The sequence below is a fragment of the Populus nigra genome, chromosome 4, assembly GCF_951802175.1.
Source record: "Populus nigra chromosome 4, ddPopNigr1.1, whole genome shotgun sequence".
Classification (NCBI taxonomy): domain Eukaryota; kingdom Viridiplantae; phylum Streptophyta; class Magnoliopsida; order Malpighiales; family Salicaceae; genus Populus; species Populus nigra.
In genome coordinates, this window is record NC_084855.1 from 3,610,217 (window position 1) to 3,627,380 (window position 17,164).

Below are 17,164 nucleotides of genomic sequence, written 5' to 3' on the forward strand. Positions count from 1 at the left end.
CACCCACCTGGCAAATTCATCCAGCCACGGTGGTCTATGTATATAATACCACCAGACAACAGTGTTCACAGCTGGCAAAGTGTCGGTTCCGACATTAATATTAATCTTAAACAAACCTTTGAATTATGGAAAATGTTGTATCCACCAGCTACCTCCAAACCAGCAATCCAACATGGTTAAAAATGCACTGGTCCCATGCCCACGCGTCGAACAGTTGAAAGGGTAATTTCTCTGGTATAGGATCCAGATTTTGATCTCGGAGAGCTAGAGGGTGATCATTTGTCTACGGAGATCCAATGTTTTCTCTAACGAATCGCTTAGAAAACTCGAGGTTCTGAATTTTACCCGCAGGAGACAACACAAGGCTCTCTCTGCCATGCATTTTCTTCCTCCTGTTTTGAGGATTCAGCTTAATGATGATAGGCATGTAGGCAGATGGATTTATTGTAAGTGATATTGAGCCTCTTTAAAGGATTAGAAAAATGATAGCGGTGTTCTTCCAAACCCTACGCACATTAAGTTCAAACATTGAAAGTTAGCAGCATTGAAAAGTGTCTTGACGAACTACTCGGACGGTTAAGTTAGTGTGCATGTATGTATAATGTGTAAATAAAACATATATACGTAGAACATGTAGAAATTGGGAAAGAAATTAAATAAAAATTGATGAAGAGAAAATTCTTTCTAAAATGTGTCAATGTCTCCATAATCAAGTAATTAACTATAGTGTAACAAGATAGAAAGCATCCATAATCAAGTAATTAACTATAGTGTAGCAAGATAGAAAGCATAATATTGTTAGCTTAGATTGAGTTTGTTTTGTGGTTTAATTGTATTTTTTAAAAAAAATATAATTTTTTAATTTTTTTTAAATAAAAAATATTTTAAAAACCAATCTTCACCGCAATCTCGAAGATGCGGGCTCTAGTAATGCGAGGATGAGGTAATTGATTTTTACAGAAAATCTCACATTTTATCTTTCATCATAGTTGATTTAAAAAAAAACTACACATTATAGATAATTTCAACTATAGATCACATGCACCTTCATCCACCCATATACGAGGTATAAAAATCTTCAAATTTAATGTGTCTTGCTCGCCCCGACGCAGACGTTGTCTCGTGCCATCTAGAATTTATTTGTGTGGTCTATAGCAATGGATTAATTTTTGAAGATAAACTAACCAGGCTTGAAATCATCATGGATGAAGAGGTGCAAACGACGAGCAAGGCGTTGCCCTTTAAAATATGAAGTTCTTCACTTTATAGGAGCCCATTCAACAACGAGTCATCTACTTCACATGAACCCAAATACTTGGAGGCTGAACATTAGCAGGGCCAATAGCCCGTTACGAGAGACAGGATCGATCAGCCTGGTGTCCACGAGACATCGCGTGCCGTGTTTCATTTTGTTAAAATATAAAATGCTAGATTCGTAAAATTCCGGCAGCTCGGAATGCATCAAGAAGCACGGGAATAGTTGTCGTTTTGAATGAGGGGGTTTCTTCTCCATTCAGATTAACAGAAGCATTTTAAACCATGAATTTCAGGCCATCTAGGTGTATTAGATTTTGAACCATTGCAAGTAAAAAAAGAAAAAAACTAAATGGCCAGACAAAATCACTATAACAAAATTATAGTGCATCATGTCAATATCATTATGTATTTTCTTACAAATCATGAAAAAAATATTTTTTAAAATATTAATTCTCAAGTTATTTTTTTGTACAGTTAAGTTATTTTGTGCACAAATTAGTATTAAGTTGCTTATTTTTTGAGGAGAGGAATAGATTGAGATACATGGAACCAGAATAAAGATAAAGGGTAAAATAAATAATGGTTTTTAATTTCATTTGAAAAGTTCATTTTAACATTCTTTTTTTTTAGTTAATAGGTGGTCAATCCATTTAATTACGAGGAATTAATTTTTTCTACAAAAATTCATTTTTTTATTTTTTAGTTTTTTTTTGTGAGATAAAAGAGAAAGGCTCGCCAAATTTTAGCATAAAGATATAAAATCATTGTTGGTAATCATTTCAGCCACTGAAATAGTTAATATCAGTGCCAATAAGTTTCACTTGATAAGAGAATTTTTATGTGTGTGTTTTGTCTTCCTTTAACTTGCCCGATGAGGCAAATTTGACTATGAGAAGAATTTTGAATTTAGGTTTATTTGGGGTTCTTTAAGCTTTGTTTTTTTTATGCTATAAATATGTTTATTAAGGTTTTTATTAGGTTTTATAGAAGTTTAAGGTTAAAAAATAGAGATTTTACAAAAAAATGAACCCATAATTTTTCATTAATCCTTGGTCACCGGATATTATTTAGGACATCTTGTCTGCTTATTATCCAAAAAAAAAAAGTGAACAACACCCTTAATAGATTTAAAATAAATATATAGATAAGGGTCAAGAGAGCATGTTGAGAGGCATATGCACTTAGTTTATTTTTCAAGATGATGCAGACTAGGATACCAGGTGCGCATCTGAGATCATTTCTGTCTGTATTTTATCCTGTCATCTATATTTTGATAGTAAAAATTAAAAAAATAATTTAACCTAATCGAGTAAATGAGTTGTGCCCTATGTTTAACAAGTTAATATTCAATATCCATTTTATTATTTTTTTTATCTAATGCATTTTTGTCCATTAAATTTTTAAAAAATACAATTTCATCATTTTTTTTTATCAATGATTTATTTTTTTATTTAACTCAAAACAACAGAAAAAATATGTAATTTCATCATTTATCATCAATGATTTACTTTAGCTATTTTTACCTTGTGCATCTATCATGTGTTTTTTTCATTTTTAATAAAATACTCCATATAAAAAAATTATCATATGATTTATTATCATATAATTAAACAAAACTAAAATTTTAAATAAATTTTTTTTACTAAATTCCATGGTATGCATGATTGGCATCATTATTTTTTTTGTTGACTCGAGTTCAATTATTATTTTTTAAAATTATCTCTAAAAGTTTTGTAAATCAACTTGAATTAACCCAAATGAATTTAATGTATTTTTATCTTAAAATTAGATAAAATTATTATTCAATAATCTATTTATTTTTTTAATGAGATATTTTTACCAACATTTAAATTTTGTATGGCACTTAAAAATAAATTTTGCTTTAACCCGTGGTGCAGCGAGGCCATTGCACCAGTAAAAAATCCAAGCTCTTCAATGATAAGACTGCCTCAAAGGATTAAAAAATTGACACCTGTCCTTTACTAGTCATCTTTTGGACATGCGGAAGGGAAAAGGGCCGAATGAACAAAACACGGTCAGCCCAGGTAGAAATGCCCGTCCAGCCTCTAACTGACAAGGTCGTCAATAGGACAAAAAAAGAGGATAGTCTCGTCATTTTACCATAAACTCATTACCAGCACTAATTTTAAGCGAAGCATGATTTGAGTTCCCTCCAATTCCCGCAAGCTTACCTTTTTTATTTTATTTTATTCTCCTTGTCCTCTGCAGCTCGAAGATTACAGTTTGCAGTTTGCACTATCACTCCCCCACGGGCCCCACCTATTTTAAAAATACCGATTCGGCGATTCCCTTAACCCCCATTTTTCTATCTCCCAAAAAACAAATAGTTTCTCCGGAAAAATTAGGGTTCTTACTCGTGCTCGCTTCGTCTCAGGTACTCACTCACCATTGCCTTTCCTTCCTCCAAAGAAATCTAGGATAAGCTTCGATTTGGTTTTTTGGATCCATGGATCTGTGTGGTTTCTCTATTTTCATTTGGATAATATTATCATTTACTTAGTCTTAAGTTAATGTTGATTGGATTTTCAAGGTGGCCTTTTGGTTTTGGAACTGTATTTGCTGACAAATTAATTACTGTGTATTTTATTTTATTGATTAAAGTTACTGTAGTCTTATAACTCTCAAAGAGGAAAAATCTTCGAAATTGCTAGAGAAGAATGCCCCTCTGTATTGCTTATCAATGACTGCTATTTAGATTAGGGCATGGATTTATAGATGATAGTAGTTATGGTGTGTATGTATGTTTCCAGGTTACTTTTCGACATGGATTCTGCAACACAGACTTTGCAGCACCGCATATCTGTCAAATTGTGGCCCCCTGGTCAGAGTACAAGGCTAATGCTTGTAGAGCGGATGACAAAGAATTTCATTACCCCATCCTTTATCTCCAGAAAGTATGGGTTGTTGAGCAAAGAGGAGGCTGAGGAGGATGCCAAGAAAATTGAAGAGGTGGCTTTTGCAGCTGCAAACCAGCACTATGAGAAACAGCCGGATGGTGATGGAAGTTCTGCTGTGCAGATATATGCTAAAGAGTCTAGTAGGCTTATGTTGGAGGTTCTCAAAAGGGGGCCCAGAATACAGGAGGATGAAGAGGTGGCAGCGACAGCCGATAAAGGTGCGGCTACTCTTGCGAACGTGTTTGATATATCTGGTGGCCGGCGGGCATTTATTAGTGGAGAGGAGGCTGAGGAAGTTTTAAAACCCCTCAAGGTGCCAGGAAACTTGTATACTAGGATATGTTTCAGCAATAGAAGCTTTGGCTTGGAGGCAGCCCATGTCACAGAACCAATCTTGTTGTACATAAAGGATCAATTGACAGAAGTGGACCTTTCGGACTTTGTTGCAGGAAGATCGGAATCAGAAGCTCTTGAAGTGATGAATATATTTTCTTCAGCCCTAGAAGGCTGTAATCTGAGGTATCTGAACCTTTCAAACAATGCCTTAGGTGAAAAGGGTGTCAGGGCTTTTGGGAAACTTCTCAAGACCCAGAATAATTTGGAGGAGCTTTATTTGATAAATGATGGTATCTCGGAAGAAGCTGCACGTGCAGTTTGTGAGCTGATTCCTTCAACCAAGAAGCTCAAGGTCCTTCATTTTCACAATAACATGACTGGAGATGAAGGTGCAGTTGCTATTGCTGAGATGGTGAAATGTTCCACTGTGCTGGAGGATTTTCGATGTTCTTCAACAAGGGTGGGCTTGGAAGGTGGTGTTGCCCTAGCTGAAGCTCTTGGATCATGTAACCATTTAAGGAAGCTTGATCTACGTGATAATATGTTTGGTGTGGAAGCTGGTATTGCTCTGAGCAGGTCTTTATTTGCATTTGCAGACCTTACTGAAGCTTACCTCAGTTATCTTAATTTGGAGGACGAGGGGGCAGAAGCACTTGCTAATGCTTTAAAGGAATGTGCACCTTCATTGGAAGTTCTGGATATGGCTGGGAATGACATTACAGCCAAAGGTGCTTCTTCTTTGGCTGCCTGCATTGCAGCAAAACAATTTCTCACTAAATTAAATCTTTCTGAGAATGAACTGAAGGATGAAGGTGCTATTTTGATTGCCAAGGCAATTGAAGGGGGCCATGGCCAGCTAAATGAAGTTGATTTGAGCATTAATGCAATTAGACGAGCTGGGGCAAGGCTCCTGGCACAGGCTGTTGTGGATAAGCCTGGATTTAAATCGTTAAATATCAATGGTAATTATATATCTGATGAAGGGATTGATGAGGTGAAGGATATATTTAAGGGTTTGCCTAATGTGCTTGAAAATTTGGATGAGAATGATCCAGATGGAGAAGATCTGGATGAAGATGCAAAAGAGGAGGATGAGGATACTGACAATGAAGATGAATTGGAATCAAAACTCAAGGGACTAGAAATCAAGCATGAAGAGTAGTTCATCGCAGGTACTTTACTGCCTTGGAGTTCTTATATTTGAAATTCATCCATGGACCATGGATAGTTTTGGATTACTAGCCTTTTCTGTGTAAGGTAGTCCACTGCGATAGCATAGGGTAATAGATTTATCCGTTGTAGACCATTGCAGAGAAAAGTACTTTTCATTCAGATATCAAACTAGCAAATTTACTAGCTCTAGTTTTAATGTACCTGGAATTGGATTAGTTTTAGAATTTGCAAAACAATGTTGTATTGTTGCTGGCAATATTTTATCTTTCATTTTCTAGTTGCTTCATGCACTCGGTGCTTCCCGTCTTTTGATCTAGTTTATGCTTCCTTTCTTGACATTTGAAATACAATCTGCGCATGAAAATATGCATAGAATCTTACAGGTACAATCAAGTTCAAGCTAGACTGTCATTGATGAAGATCCAGGAGCAGACGAGCTTTCTATCCATGATCACACTGTTGAGCTACTATTGCTGTCATCACACATATAGGGATGTCGGATTTTGCTCTGAAAGTTGTGTCACTACACTTTGCCTAAAACCATGGTTTTAGCTAGCAGATAAATTATCTTGACAATGCTTGTTATTTCCTTCTCTAAATTCTTTAATGAGGATTTGAGATGATTAATAACCTGGACGGGTCCCTTGTATTTAGCCATGGCAGAACATCAGAATCTCATTAGAAGCAGACCTGTAGTAATCAAAGCCTAATATTTTAATCGTGATAAATTTTATTTTATATCAAGGCATGAATTTCTGAAGCTTTTATGAAGATATATTGCAAGTATAATTTTGAATGTTTTTTTTTTTTTGGGCAGAGCAACACATGAGTTTTCATCAAAACATTTAGCATTTGAATGTTTTTTTAAAGTACTTTTATTCTTGAAAATTTATTAAATTGATTTTTTTTTATGATTTTGATATAAAGATTTCAAAATTATCAGAAAAAACACTTTAAAAAACATTATTTTTTATTAAACATTTCATGTATTTTATGTTTTTCATGCGAGAGCTACACGAAAAGCATTCACAATTGCATTATCAAACACACATTAGACCTATAACCAATGCGCAGAATTATATTAACAGATGAATAATTTCTTAAAAAATAAATAATTCTTGACAAAATATAGAACAGAGATGAGAGATAAAATGCAGCTCCTACAGCCATCTACAATGGGTAGGTAGATTTTATATCGTGATTGTTATTCACGCGGCTACTGGAACTTTGAGTGACTCTAGTATTTTATCATCAATCTCGAATTGCATTGGCTTCTTGTCTCGGCCAATCTTTACATACTCATCAAATCGCTCTTTCAAGTCTTCAGGAAGGTTTGTGGTACCCTGCCATCCCAATATTTCCTTGGCAGCTCGTGGTTCCGCATAGAAGTGCTGCACGATATACATGGACCAATTATTTAGGCCATCTATTTGCTCAAACAGTTGCAAGGTTCTAGTGTAAAGAACACATTAAGGCATATTATATGGCTTCCAGTATAAATTCTACAGCAACTTGAGTAATATGATACAGCTGAAGCGCATCATTTGGTGTTTTCTACAATCTAATTACTGTTATTGTTTCGCCCTGAAGTACATAAAAGGGGTAGGGTATGCAGGAGGAGATGAAATCGTTAAAACTGTCCAGTAGAATTGTAAGTGATGATTCAAGGTGGACAAATAATGAACTGAAGTAATTAAGCGCGTAATTCATGATGAGATGAAAATAAGCCATTACCATATTTCGGAAAGGAAAAGCTTTCTTTGCATCAATTCCAACAACTTTTGGATCGTAATGCACAATCTCTACCGGTAGACCTGCAGCTTGTGCGCAGAGTTTGGCCATTCCATCCAGGGTCACAGCGCGGTCGCTTACACAGTTGAATATCCTGCCAGATGCAGCTTCTGGGTTCTCAACTGCTAGAGTAAGCATGGAGGATAAGTCCCTGGCATGGGCGATATTAGTCAGTTGCATCCCAGAGCCAGGGATTGGCACTGGCCTTTTCCGGACAATTCCTGTTCACAGTAGATCAAAATCAGGTTTTCTCATGGACAGAAGTTAACAGTTGGGAAATTTTCCAATATTTTTTTAATAAAAGTTTTAATGATAGAGAAGTAAAGAGTTCGACACCATTGACATAGAACAATCGTTAGCAGCTGTTAAAATGAAACTGAAACGAAATCATCAGAGATAATCGTAAACCCCTATTGCCTCCACATCGAGTCATTGCACAATACCCCTATCGCCTAGCTGCCTACTTAGTACTTACGATCAAAAAACCACTCCTCACAATCTTTATTGTTTCCAGACCCAATCATGTATTGTGGACGGAATATAGCCCAACTACTGAAAATCTCTGCTATGTATTTCTCCACCCCAACATGTCCAGCATCAGCTTTAACAACATCCTGTAACGACGAAAAATTCAGTCAAGTTCAGAAGGTTCCAATCTATTTGAATGCTACTGGAAACATAACACACAACGTTACCCCTTCAACATGAGGAGGTTCATCGGTTGGTTTGTAGATTCCAGCACTGCTGATGAACAAGAACTGCTTCACACCAGCACTCTTGGCCCAGTCCACTACAGGCCTATGCAGGGAGAAAAACAGATGTGATCAAAAGAGAAGCTGGAACTGTATATACTTGCAGGAATACATCTTCCTGGAACTATGATTGTTAAACAATCAGCACAAACACCACAAAGTTACTAATCCCTTAAAATTCAACAACCATCATAAGCCCGTAGGTATTAGATGCTAGTTTTTGCTTATTCGAATTGTGAACTGTTTTCTTATCTTCAGAATCCCACAGTCAGTTCCTTATCTTCAATTTTGCCAATCTCTTAGCTATAAAATATACAGAAGTATTCGCTGACCATGTCAATTCCCAGTACCCTCAAATATAAAATCCTGCAATCAACTAAGAAATTAGTAATTAGTAAACATGCTAAATGCTTAAATTCATGAACTTCAAGCCAAATCCATCAAATAATTTGCAAATGGGCCATTCCCTAACTGAAATATTCCAACATTTCATCCTTCAGCGTATTGCTTACAGTCCCAAATCAGAAATTACTAAAACCACCGAATTATGGAGTTGAACATAGTGGATCACATTGCAAGTTAACAACATGACATGCCTCGCCTACATGTTTAAATACTAGTTACTCGCTAGCAACGAGAAATATAGTAACAAACCTCACAGCATCCAGGTCCTTGCCATTGTTATCCAGCACCACATCAAATGCTGCTCCTTCCACAACCTTCCCTACCTCCGCTGGGTTTCCCCATACTGTCTTCCCTCCAGCACTCACAATTTCCTTCAAAAGCAAAAACCAAGCCCCAACAGCCAAAGTTAAGAGAATTTCCCAGATAATTATAAGCCACACGTATCTGTATATTCTTATTTTTAGAACTTACTGAGAACCTACTGAACGGAGGCTTCTTCATTTTGTCAGAGCTCTCTTCACCAACAGTCAAGATAGTGACTTCATGGCCAGAACCCAAAAGCTCTTTAGCAAAATAGAACCCAATAACTGCATGACCACCACTGTTCGTATTAACTATAAGAACCTTCTTTTTCTCTGCAGCACTAGCCTTGACTGTGGAAGAGGAGGTAAAGAGGCGTCTTGAACATATGGGGTGTGCAGCAAAAGAAGGAGATATTGAGAGAGAAAAAGAGAGGGGGGATAATTGCGACAAAGAAGAAAGAGAAAGGCGTGATGAGCATAAGAGAGAAGGATGAGAAAGCTGCAAAGATGGACTGGAGAAGGTGAGAGAGGATGATGATGGAGGAGCAAGAGTAGCCATAGACTGTTGCCTTTTTTATCGTATGAGAATTGAGAACCAGCAGTTCTTTGGAGATAAAGGTAACGGCCGGACTTTTCATTTATTTTATGCAGTTAATTTCCCAGGTAATTTCAATGTTACAATTGAGATGATTGGTTGTAGTTAATGAGAAAATTTACAGAGCGAACCATGAATGTGATGAGTTCACAGATTTATTTATTTATTTTTCTAAATTTCCTACCTTGCTTTATTCAGGATTGCAGTTAATATCTTTAAAATGATTTTAAAATATTTTTTATTTGAAAAATCAGTAAATTAATTATATTTTAAATAATTCTTAAACACTTTTTTAAAAAATAATTTCAACAAAATTACTAAATATACACTAAACCCCGGACAATATTCTTGGAGAGATAGTAGAAAAACTTCAAATAAAACTCAGGCTTTCTACGAATGGGTAGGTGGATTGATGGCTTAAACCTTTGTTTATGAAATGTTTCTGAAAAAACTAGACCTTGTGAAAATAGAGGATATTTTGATATTTAAATTAGCAAGTGTATAAAGAGGGAATAATATACATAAAGAGAAAAATAAAATATAGGGAATGTGTATGTGTATGTGTATGTGTATGGTATAGTTTTGTATGGTTGTGTGTAGCCTGGTTTGGCTTTTTATAGCTAAGTGTAGCTCGGGATGGTCAGGGTTGTATGGCTCTATGTTAGCATGGTCCTGCTTTTTATGGCTAAGTACAGCTTGGGAATGTTGGCTTTGTATGAAGATTGCATTGTGCTAGAATCGCATCCCCTCTTGCATGGGTGATTGGGTTTATTTATAAACCCTAGCTCTGAACTTTTTTTTTATATAGAAAAAGAGACATATTATTGTTGAAAAATTAATGTTAGAGGGTGTTTGATTTAGAGATAGCTTGTGTTTTTTTGAGTAAAAAGCATATTTTTATAACTTTTAGAGGTGTGATATGTGCTTAAAAAGTATTGTACCTTTGACAAAAAGCTACCATACCTCTAAACCATACATAGTATTGGTTGTTGAGCTGGTTTATTTGTTAATGTTATCCATGTATTTTTTATAAAAATAAAAAACACTAGCTGGCCATGATGGCTCATACTATAATTCATAATTGTTGTGTTATCCATGATTTTAATAAAAAAAATTATCGGAGATGGTTTGCCGTTAGCATGGCTTGCATAGAAAAAAATTTAGGTCTAAAATGAATTTTCCAGTTGAAATTCCAATCATTTGAGCTGAATATATATATAGATATATTTTATAGAAAATTTTATCCTTTTTTTATGATGTAAAAATATCCAACCATTAAAAAAAACTCTAATATAAATTCTACACATTATATTACAAGGTTATATTTAAAATTTGACTAATTCTTAACACTCAACTTATTTTTTAATTTTTTTTATTAATGTAGATATCCGGGTCAGCTTGTGAATACCTCAATTAATTCTATGGATCCTGAAGTTAACGACCATATAAATTTTTAGTATCCTAAAAAGATTTAAACTCATGACTATTAAAAAATAAATTCAATAAATTGAGTTACTCCTTAAAATTACAATGAAATTATTTCAGTTTTGTTTGAATGTTGCCCATCAATGCCTCCTCTTGTTTATTATATTGATCTTCATGTTTATTTTTCTCATTCTAAAACAAATGGATATATTCTCATAATCTAAAAGACATTAATTTAAAGTAATAAAAAGATATTTATATTTGTATTTAATTTCTGTAACTTAATAATCACTACAAGTAAGATAAATTAAAGTGTCTTGTTCCAAGGATAAGTTGGCAGGAGCTGCTACTTTACTTTATTTACCCCATCTCACTGGATCTTAAATCGCAGATCGCAACCGTTGGATCACAAAATGAGAGCCCACCTGGCGCGTTGAAAAAACACAACTGCTTTAAATGATCTCAAAGGAGGGGACCAAGTCCGTACACTTTTTAGATAGCGCAACAAGACAGAGACAAGATCATTAAAAAAAAATACTTCAGATTGATTTTCGAACGTTAGCCTAAGATCGGTGCCCTATCCTTTAAATGCCCATCGCCACCACCATTAGTCTCTCCTCCTAAGAAACTAGCCGTTAACCCTCTCATGGCTGCTTCAGTGGATTCCCCATCCCCAGCTGCCCACCTCAACAAGGTATCCCCCCTCCTTCCTTTTCTCCTTGATTCTCTTCTTTTAAGCTGATTTGTTACACTCTAATTTTGTTTACATTGGTTGCTTATTAAAGGAGTCTACTAGCTTGATGGTTTCTTCTCCTCTGTTTAGCCCGGATTCAGACAAGCGTTTTTGGAGCGCTCTACGTAGCCGGATGGGCACGCTTCTTGAGAATCGGCAACGCCATGTCTCAATCGGTCAAGATCAGCTCAATCTTGATCCTTCTTTTGGCACACATGTGGTCTGTTTTAACTTTTAAGTTTCATCTTTCTTTCCATTGATTCTTGTTTCGATTTCTTTATAGCCTTAATACAGATGGTTTTTGTTTTTTCACAGAGAGTAGGTGAATCAGATCGAGCTAAGAGAATGAAGGAAGATTCGTTGCTTCTGCTAAGAGGGTTTGACTCCATTTCTCAAAACCTTTCTCAGCTCTCTAATAACCTGGACAATGCTCTTCAGGTGGATGGCAACTCTTTTTAGAGTTTAAAACTTGTTTACTGTACTTGTCAAACTTGGTTTTGTCTCCATAAGAAATATATTTTACCTGCTTATCCTGGAGTTGTTCTTTTCGATCAGAGAAATTCTGGTTCTGATGTCAATCTGTTACTTCCCTGTTTTCTCTGTTTTCAGGGAGCTAGACATCTAGCTGAACCACCCACATTGAGAGAAATATTCCACAGTGTACTCGAGGACTCTGAGATCAAACGAGAAGATGAAGAAAAGCTACAAAATGAAGAAGAAGGAAAGAAAGTATTGAAGAGAAAGATTGACCCAGAAGACAGATCAGAAGATCAAGAAAACGATTTTCACAAGGGAAATGAGCAATGCCTTGAGAATAAAAGGCTGAAGAGAGCCAAAAATGTTGGTTTCTCCTTTCTGTTTAGTGCTGTGTTTGATCTGTTGCATGCTATCAAGTTTTGTGCTAATTGCTATTGTCCTTTGGTGTTCTGCAGCTGGCAGTTTCCATGGCAACAAAAGCAGCTGCACTTGCTAGGGAACTGAAGTCCATAAGATCCGATTTATGTTTTATGCAAGAGCGATGCGCTCTGCTTGAAGAGGAAAACAGGAGGATTCGAGATGGATTCTGTGAAGGGACTAGACCAGAAGAAGATGATCTGGTAAGCCCTTGATGTACAATCACTCAAATTGACTAGGTTATGGTAGAATAATTGTGGTTGCAATTTTGATCAACACGATATGCCTATATATCGACGCAGATGAGGCTTCAAATGGAAGCACTACTTGCAGAAAAATCCAGATTAGCAAATGAAAATGCTAATCTTAAACGGGAAAATCAATGCCTTCACCAGCTTGTAGAGTACCACCAAATCACAACACAAGATCTCTCTGCATCCTATGAGCAAGTTATACGTGGAATGTGCTTGGACTTTTCTTCTCCATCATCCTCTATCATGGAAGACAATGAAGATGACTGTGAAACTGCAAAAACACCTCAGAAGAATGTTTTTGGATTTGCCACTTCAATCGATGAATCCTGTTACGAAGGAGGGGATGAGTAAATAACCAAGGAGAATGAGAGGCAGTCACCGGTTTTGTCAGTAATTTGATCAGGGTTCTTATTTTAGTTCCACTTGAACTGTACATTTTTGTCGTGTGTTTCTCTGTTAAAAACCTTACACCAGGTGAAGCCATGGGTTGCTTGATATGTGGATCTTCGGTGCCTTCCTCATGTACGGTGTAATTTTGTTCCCACTATTAATCATTATGAGAATAAATGGGGCTTCACTGCGCATATATTTTGTTTATCCATCTCCTTCACCAACAGCGGAACCTCAAAAGTGAGCAATAGAGTATCTATAATGAACTTATCAGAACTGTTCAATTCCTTTGAGTGCCCGATGTTGCCATTCCTTGTGAGCAATATAATGAACTTATCAGAGCTGTTCAGTTCCTTTCATGGCTAATCAAACAGAGAGTTGCTGAAAAGTGAAGGATGAAAAACACCTGCTGCGGATAAACGGGCGCAAATGATACAGCGACTTGAACCTCGAAAGTATTGCTTTGATTAAAAAAAAGAAAAGAAGTGATCGTGGGCTCCTGATATTCTGTCCAGGAGCCCGCTAGTTCCATCGAAGCAAAACAAAGACTACATGAGATTGTCAGAGTGTCCGTTCCCTCTTGTTTGCTTGTCGAGTCTCTTTCTCTTAGCAGCAGTCCTATGCTCAAGACCAGTTTCAGGTGCAGTAAAATTGCCATCAATTGCTTCAGATGATAGTTGTGAGAGCAAGATCTCATTGAACTTCTCCAGCATATCACAAACCATAGGGTTCCCCTTCTCATACTACAGAAAACAAAGTCATGTCAAAATGTGTGATCGTGACAAAAACAACTGCGTTATTTCCCCCATTTCCATCCGTAAAGCATTTCTGGTTATGAAAAGGACGCAAACAAGCACATCACAACTCAAGAAGAAATTCAGAAATAAATAAGAAGTTAAACGCATGACCTATTCAAACGCATCAAATTTGCCAGCTGGACAGGTCATATACAACTTAGAGATAATATGAACTTAGCAGGGGAAAAAAAACTCATTGCTTTCAGGAAGCTGAAGAGTGTGATTTGTTTGAGAGAATTTTTTACAATTTCAATCCTCAGCGCTAACACCACTTCCGTCTCAAAAAAGAAAAAATAAATAAATAAAGAAAACAGAACTGGCCTAAACCCATGGACTGGTGTCATATGCATCTGCTATTCGTGTATTAAAGCACTCAAGCAAAGAAGGTTGGAGGGGGAAGCAGTGAGAGACTAGTATGATGCCTGTAAACTAATGTATTTCTGTCTCACAAAAAAAAAAAAAATGTGTAAAGAAAACAGAACTAGCCCAGAATTGATCTTGCATGCTTCTGGTATTCATGTATTAAAGAACTCAAGCAAAAGAGGGTTGTCATGTTGTCTAGGCAATCAGTGAAGTGATATGGACACCATGAGGAGATATAGAAGAAACAATGAAAACTTTAAAATATTTATTTTTAAAACACTAGTAAAAGAATGTATAGAACCTACACTTTGTTACCCACATTTTGATTGGAAAGAAATGATCCCAAGATGTGCCCCAAACCTTGACACAGATAACTATTACCAAAAACTTAGGAAATTCCAACATACAAGAAACCACCCGTACTAACTCACTCAGCGGTGTCAACAAAAGCTCATCAGCAGATAATGAAACTTTGTCACTACAATGAAAAACATTCAATTTATTCCTCAATGCATGGGACATTATAATGATTCTAGAGAATGGTTACCTCTCAATATTCACATCTACTTATAAACAAGTCCAATTAAAACATAGACAAAATAAAGGAAGAAAAACATACTGCTTCTATTTTGCCAAGAGCATTTTGTAACTTCAAAGTAAGCTGATAATTTTCCTCCATTAAGGCTTCAACCTACAAAGCAAATAACCAAAAAATGAAATCCAAGAATTAAACTAAAAATAATTAAGGATGATAACATAACAAAAGAAAGGATTCTCAACATGCCACTGGAGTAAGATCACCTTCTTTTCGGAATCAATATATAAGCTTTTATATGTGATATCACCGCCACCGCTACAGTTCCCACTAAAAGAGTTCTTGGTTGCCTGATCCAAAGTCAACTACTGTTACATATGGAGTAAATAAAAATGGCAAAGATATATAGAACAAGAAAGCTAATTACATCCCAGGTAATAACTTAATACCTTAAACTTCACATCTGTGGTCTTACGTTGCACCTCTAGCATTTTCAGAATATAGTCTACTTTTCCTTCCAAGTTTTTGCCCATCAAAGTAGGCTCCGGCAATTCTGCATCCACAGGGTCCTCTTCTTCATCGCTTCCACTGAGAGTTATCTCTTCAATGACACGCTCAATATCTTGGTTTTGAGTATCCACAGCTGAAGTTTGAAGACGCTCAGATCGCCTAACCTTGGCAGGGGTTTGCCTTGCTTTCTTTTTTGAAGATGTAGCAAAGTCTGCTTGCATTTGAAGGTTCATTTCCACTCCCTCCAAGGAAGAATTTGCAGGCTGTTTCGAGCTTTCAGGCTGCAAGAAGGAATTGCTATTATTGTGCTCCAAGTGCACCTCTGTAACAGTAGGAACTGTACTCTCAGCCTTCCATCAAAATCAAACAACTATCAGTTCAAAACTGAATCAAATCAAACAACTAAACATTTCAAGGAACTGTAAGAATGGTAATACAATAAATGCTAAATGGTGATATTTCCAAAAAAACAACACTAAAAGGGTGGACACTTCAAGCCTTGCACATCGATAACGAGGCCAGAATTTGAAATTTCCTCTATACCACATATACGACATTTGTAATTCAAAACCACAAACATTAACAAAGGAAAATCATAGAATAAAACAAGCGCAAAACTAAACTATAAAAACCACCTTTTGGAATAGCGACTTTGTAACCCCGAACCATGATTACATAGGATGATTATCAAGCAATCGTAAGATGCTAAAAAGCAGAGAAGACGAAGGGTCATTGCATATTAACAAACTTTGTTGTTTCCAAGCTACTTCTCAATATCCAATTTAAAAGATGAAAACTTTAACCAAAAACATTGACTACATAGAAAAATGAGTAAAATAAACCAGGACATACAAAATACGAACTGAAAACAGGAAGATAAAAACAATTTATAAAAGAGAAAAACCAGTCTTTTGGGGAAAAAAAAAAACAAGTGAAAGACAGGACGAACAGACCGAAAAACAATATAAAGAAAAGACATAGAATCACTTGGTCTACGGACATTTGTTAAAAGGGGGGAAAGGGCAAGCATGTTGTTGATGGTGGTTCAACTTACGACATTAATCCTTTCTTTGAGCTTGACAAGAGCATTGGGTTTCCTTCCCATGGTGTTTCTCTCACGGGCAAAATGCTTTGGAGACAGTAGAGAAGAGGCGTCAGATGAGGTGACTGAAAGAAGGTCATGCGTTATTGTTCCCCCTACCTATTTAGTTCCTGCGCCCTTATTTATTAATTAGTTATTTTCATTGTATATTATTTTTTTTTTTGTTGTCGTTGTATACATTACAATTTTAAAATAATTTTAAAAAGATTCAATTTAAATTACAGGTAATTTATAAATTTTTTTTATCCTAAATAAACGGTTAAAATAATTTTTTAATATATTTATAAGTAAAAATTACTTTAAAAAACATTTATTATTTTATTTTTAAATATCTTTTTAATCGATTAAAATAACTATAATATCTTTACATAAATACGCGCGCATATACATATATATAAAATACCAAATAAAATAAGAAAAATCTCTCTGGAAAACACTTTTTTTCCTCTCTTTTTGAACATCCTTTACCCTCTATTTAAAAATTTCTCTTTCACATCTTTCCCAAATCAAAACTACAATCTTTAAAACTACTCTTCTTATACCAAAATCAAACCTGTTTATATTAGCAACAAATATACATTTAGAAATCCATTCGAGGAAAAAAGAATTTGAGAAGAGAAATAAAGAAAGAG

General features: G+C 35.7%; 4 protein-coding genes across 6 annotated transcripts; 2 read left to right on the top strand and 2 right to left on the bottom strand.

Moving 5' to 3' along the window:
- The first annotated feature begins 3,421 nt into the window (after positions 1-3,421).
- On the top strand, positions 3,422-6,428 carry LOC133692116 (RAN GTPase-activating protein 1). 2 transcript variants are annotated; one of them, XM_062112821.1, is made up of 3 exons: positions 3,422-3,652; positions 4,029-5,683; positions 6,058-6,428. In XM_062112821.1, the coding sequence occupies exon 2, from the start codon at positions 4,042-4,044 to the stop codon at positions 5,671-5,673; it is 1,632 nt and encodes a 543-aa protein (XP_061968805.1). In that variant the 5' UTR covers positions 3,422-3,652; positions 4,029-4,041; the 3' UTR covers positions 5,674-5,683; positions 6,058-6,428. The 2 variants fall into 2 exon arrangements, with proteins under 2 accessions (XP_061968805.1, XP_061968806.1); XM_062112822.1 differs by having other exon boundaries at positions 6,068-6,428.
- Positions 6,429-6,742: 314 nt separating this feature from the next.
- LOC133692117 (chloroplast stem-loop binding protein of 41 kDa a, chloroplastic) lies at positions 6,743-9,551 on the bottom strand. The gene is made up of 6 exons (XM_062112823.1): positions 9,104-9,551; positions 8,882-9,003; positions 8,171-8,273; positions 7,951-8,089; positions 7,419-7,696; positions 6,743-7,075 (listed from the first exon to the last, which is right to left on the bottom strand). The coding sequence occupies exons 1-6, from the start codon at positions 9,491-9,493 to the stop codon at positions 6,893-6,895; spliced, it is 1,215 nt and encodes a 404-aa protein (XP_061968807.1). The 5' UTR covers positions 9,494-9,551; the 3' UTR covers positions 6,743-6,892.
- A 1,947-nt stretch (positions 9,552-11,498) lies between these two features.
- On the top strand, positions 11,499-13,419 carry LOC133691302 (uncharacterized). 2 transcript variants are annotated; one of them, XM_062111748.1, is made up of 6 exons: positions 11,499-11,648; positions 11,740-11,907; positions 12,003-12,125; positions 12,297-12,527; positions 12,620-12,784; positions 12,884-13,419. In XM_062111748.1, the coding sequence occupies exons 1-6, from the start codon at positions 11,601-11,603 to the stop codon at positions 13,184-13,186; spliced, it is 1,038 nt and encodes a 345-aa protein (XP_061967732.1). In that variant the 5' UTR covers positions 11,499-11,600; the 3' UTR covers positions 13,187-13,419. The 2 variants fall into 2 exon arrangements, with proteins under 2 accessions (XP_061967732.1, XP_061967733.1); XM_062111749.1 differs by having other exon boundaries at positions 11,510-11,648; positions 11,778-11,907.
- A 73-nt stretch (positions 13,420-13,492) lies between these two features.
- On the bottom strand, positions 13,493-16,633 carry LOC133691303 (uncharacterized). Its single transcript, XM_062111750.1, has 5 exons — positions 16,485-16,633; positions 15,370-15,780; positions 15,187-15,270; positions 15,005-15,076; positions 13,493-13,968 (listed from the first exon to the last, which is right to left on the bottom strand). Exons 1-5 carry the CDS (start codon positions 16,533-16,535, stop codon positions 13,774-13,776), a joined length of 813 nt encoding a protein of 270 aa, XP_061967734.1. The 5' UTR covers positions 16,536-16,633; the 3' UTR covers positions 13,493-13,773.
- Between the last annotated feature and the right edge of the window lie 531 nt (positions 16,634-17,164).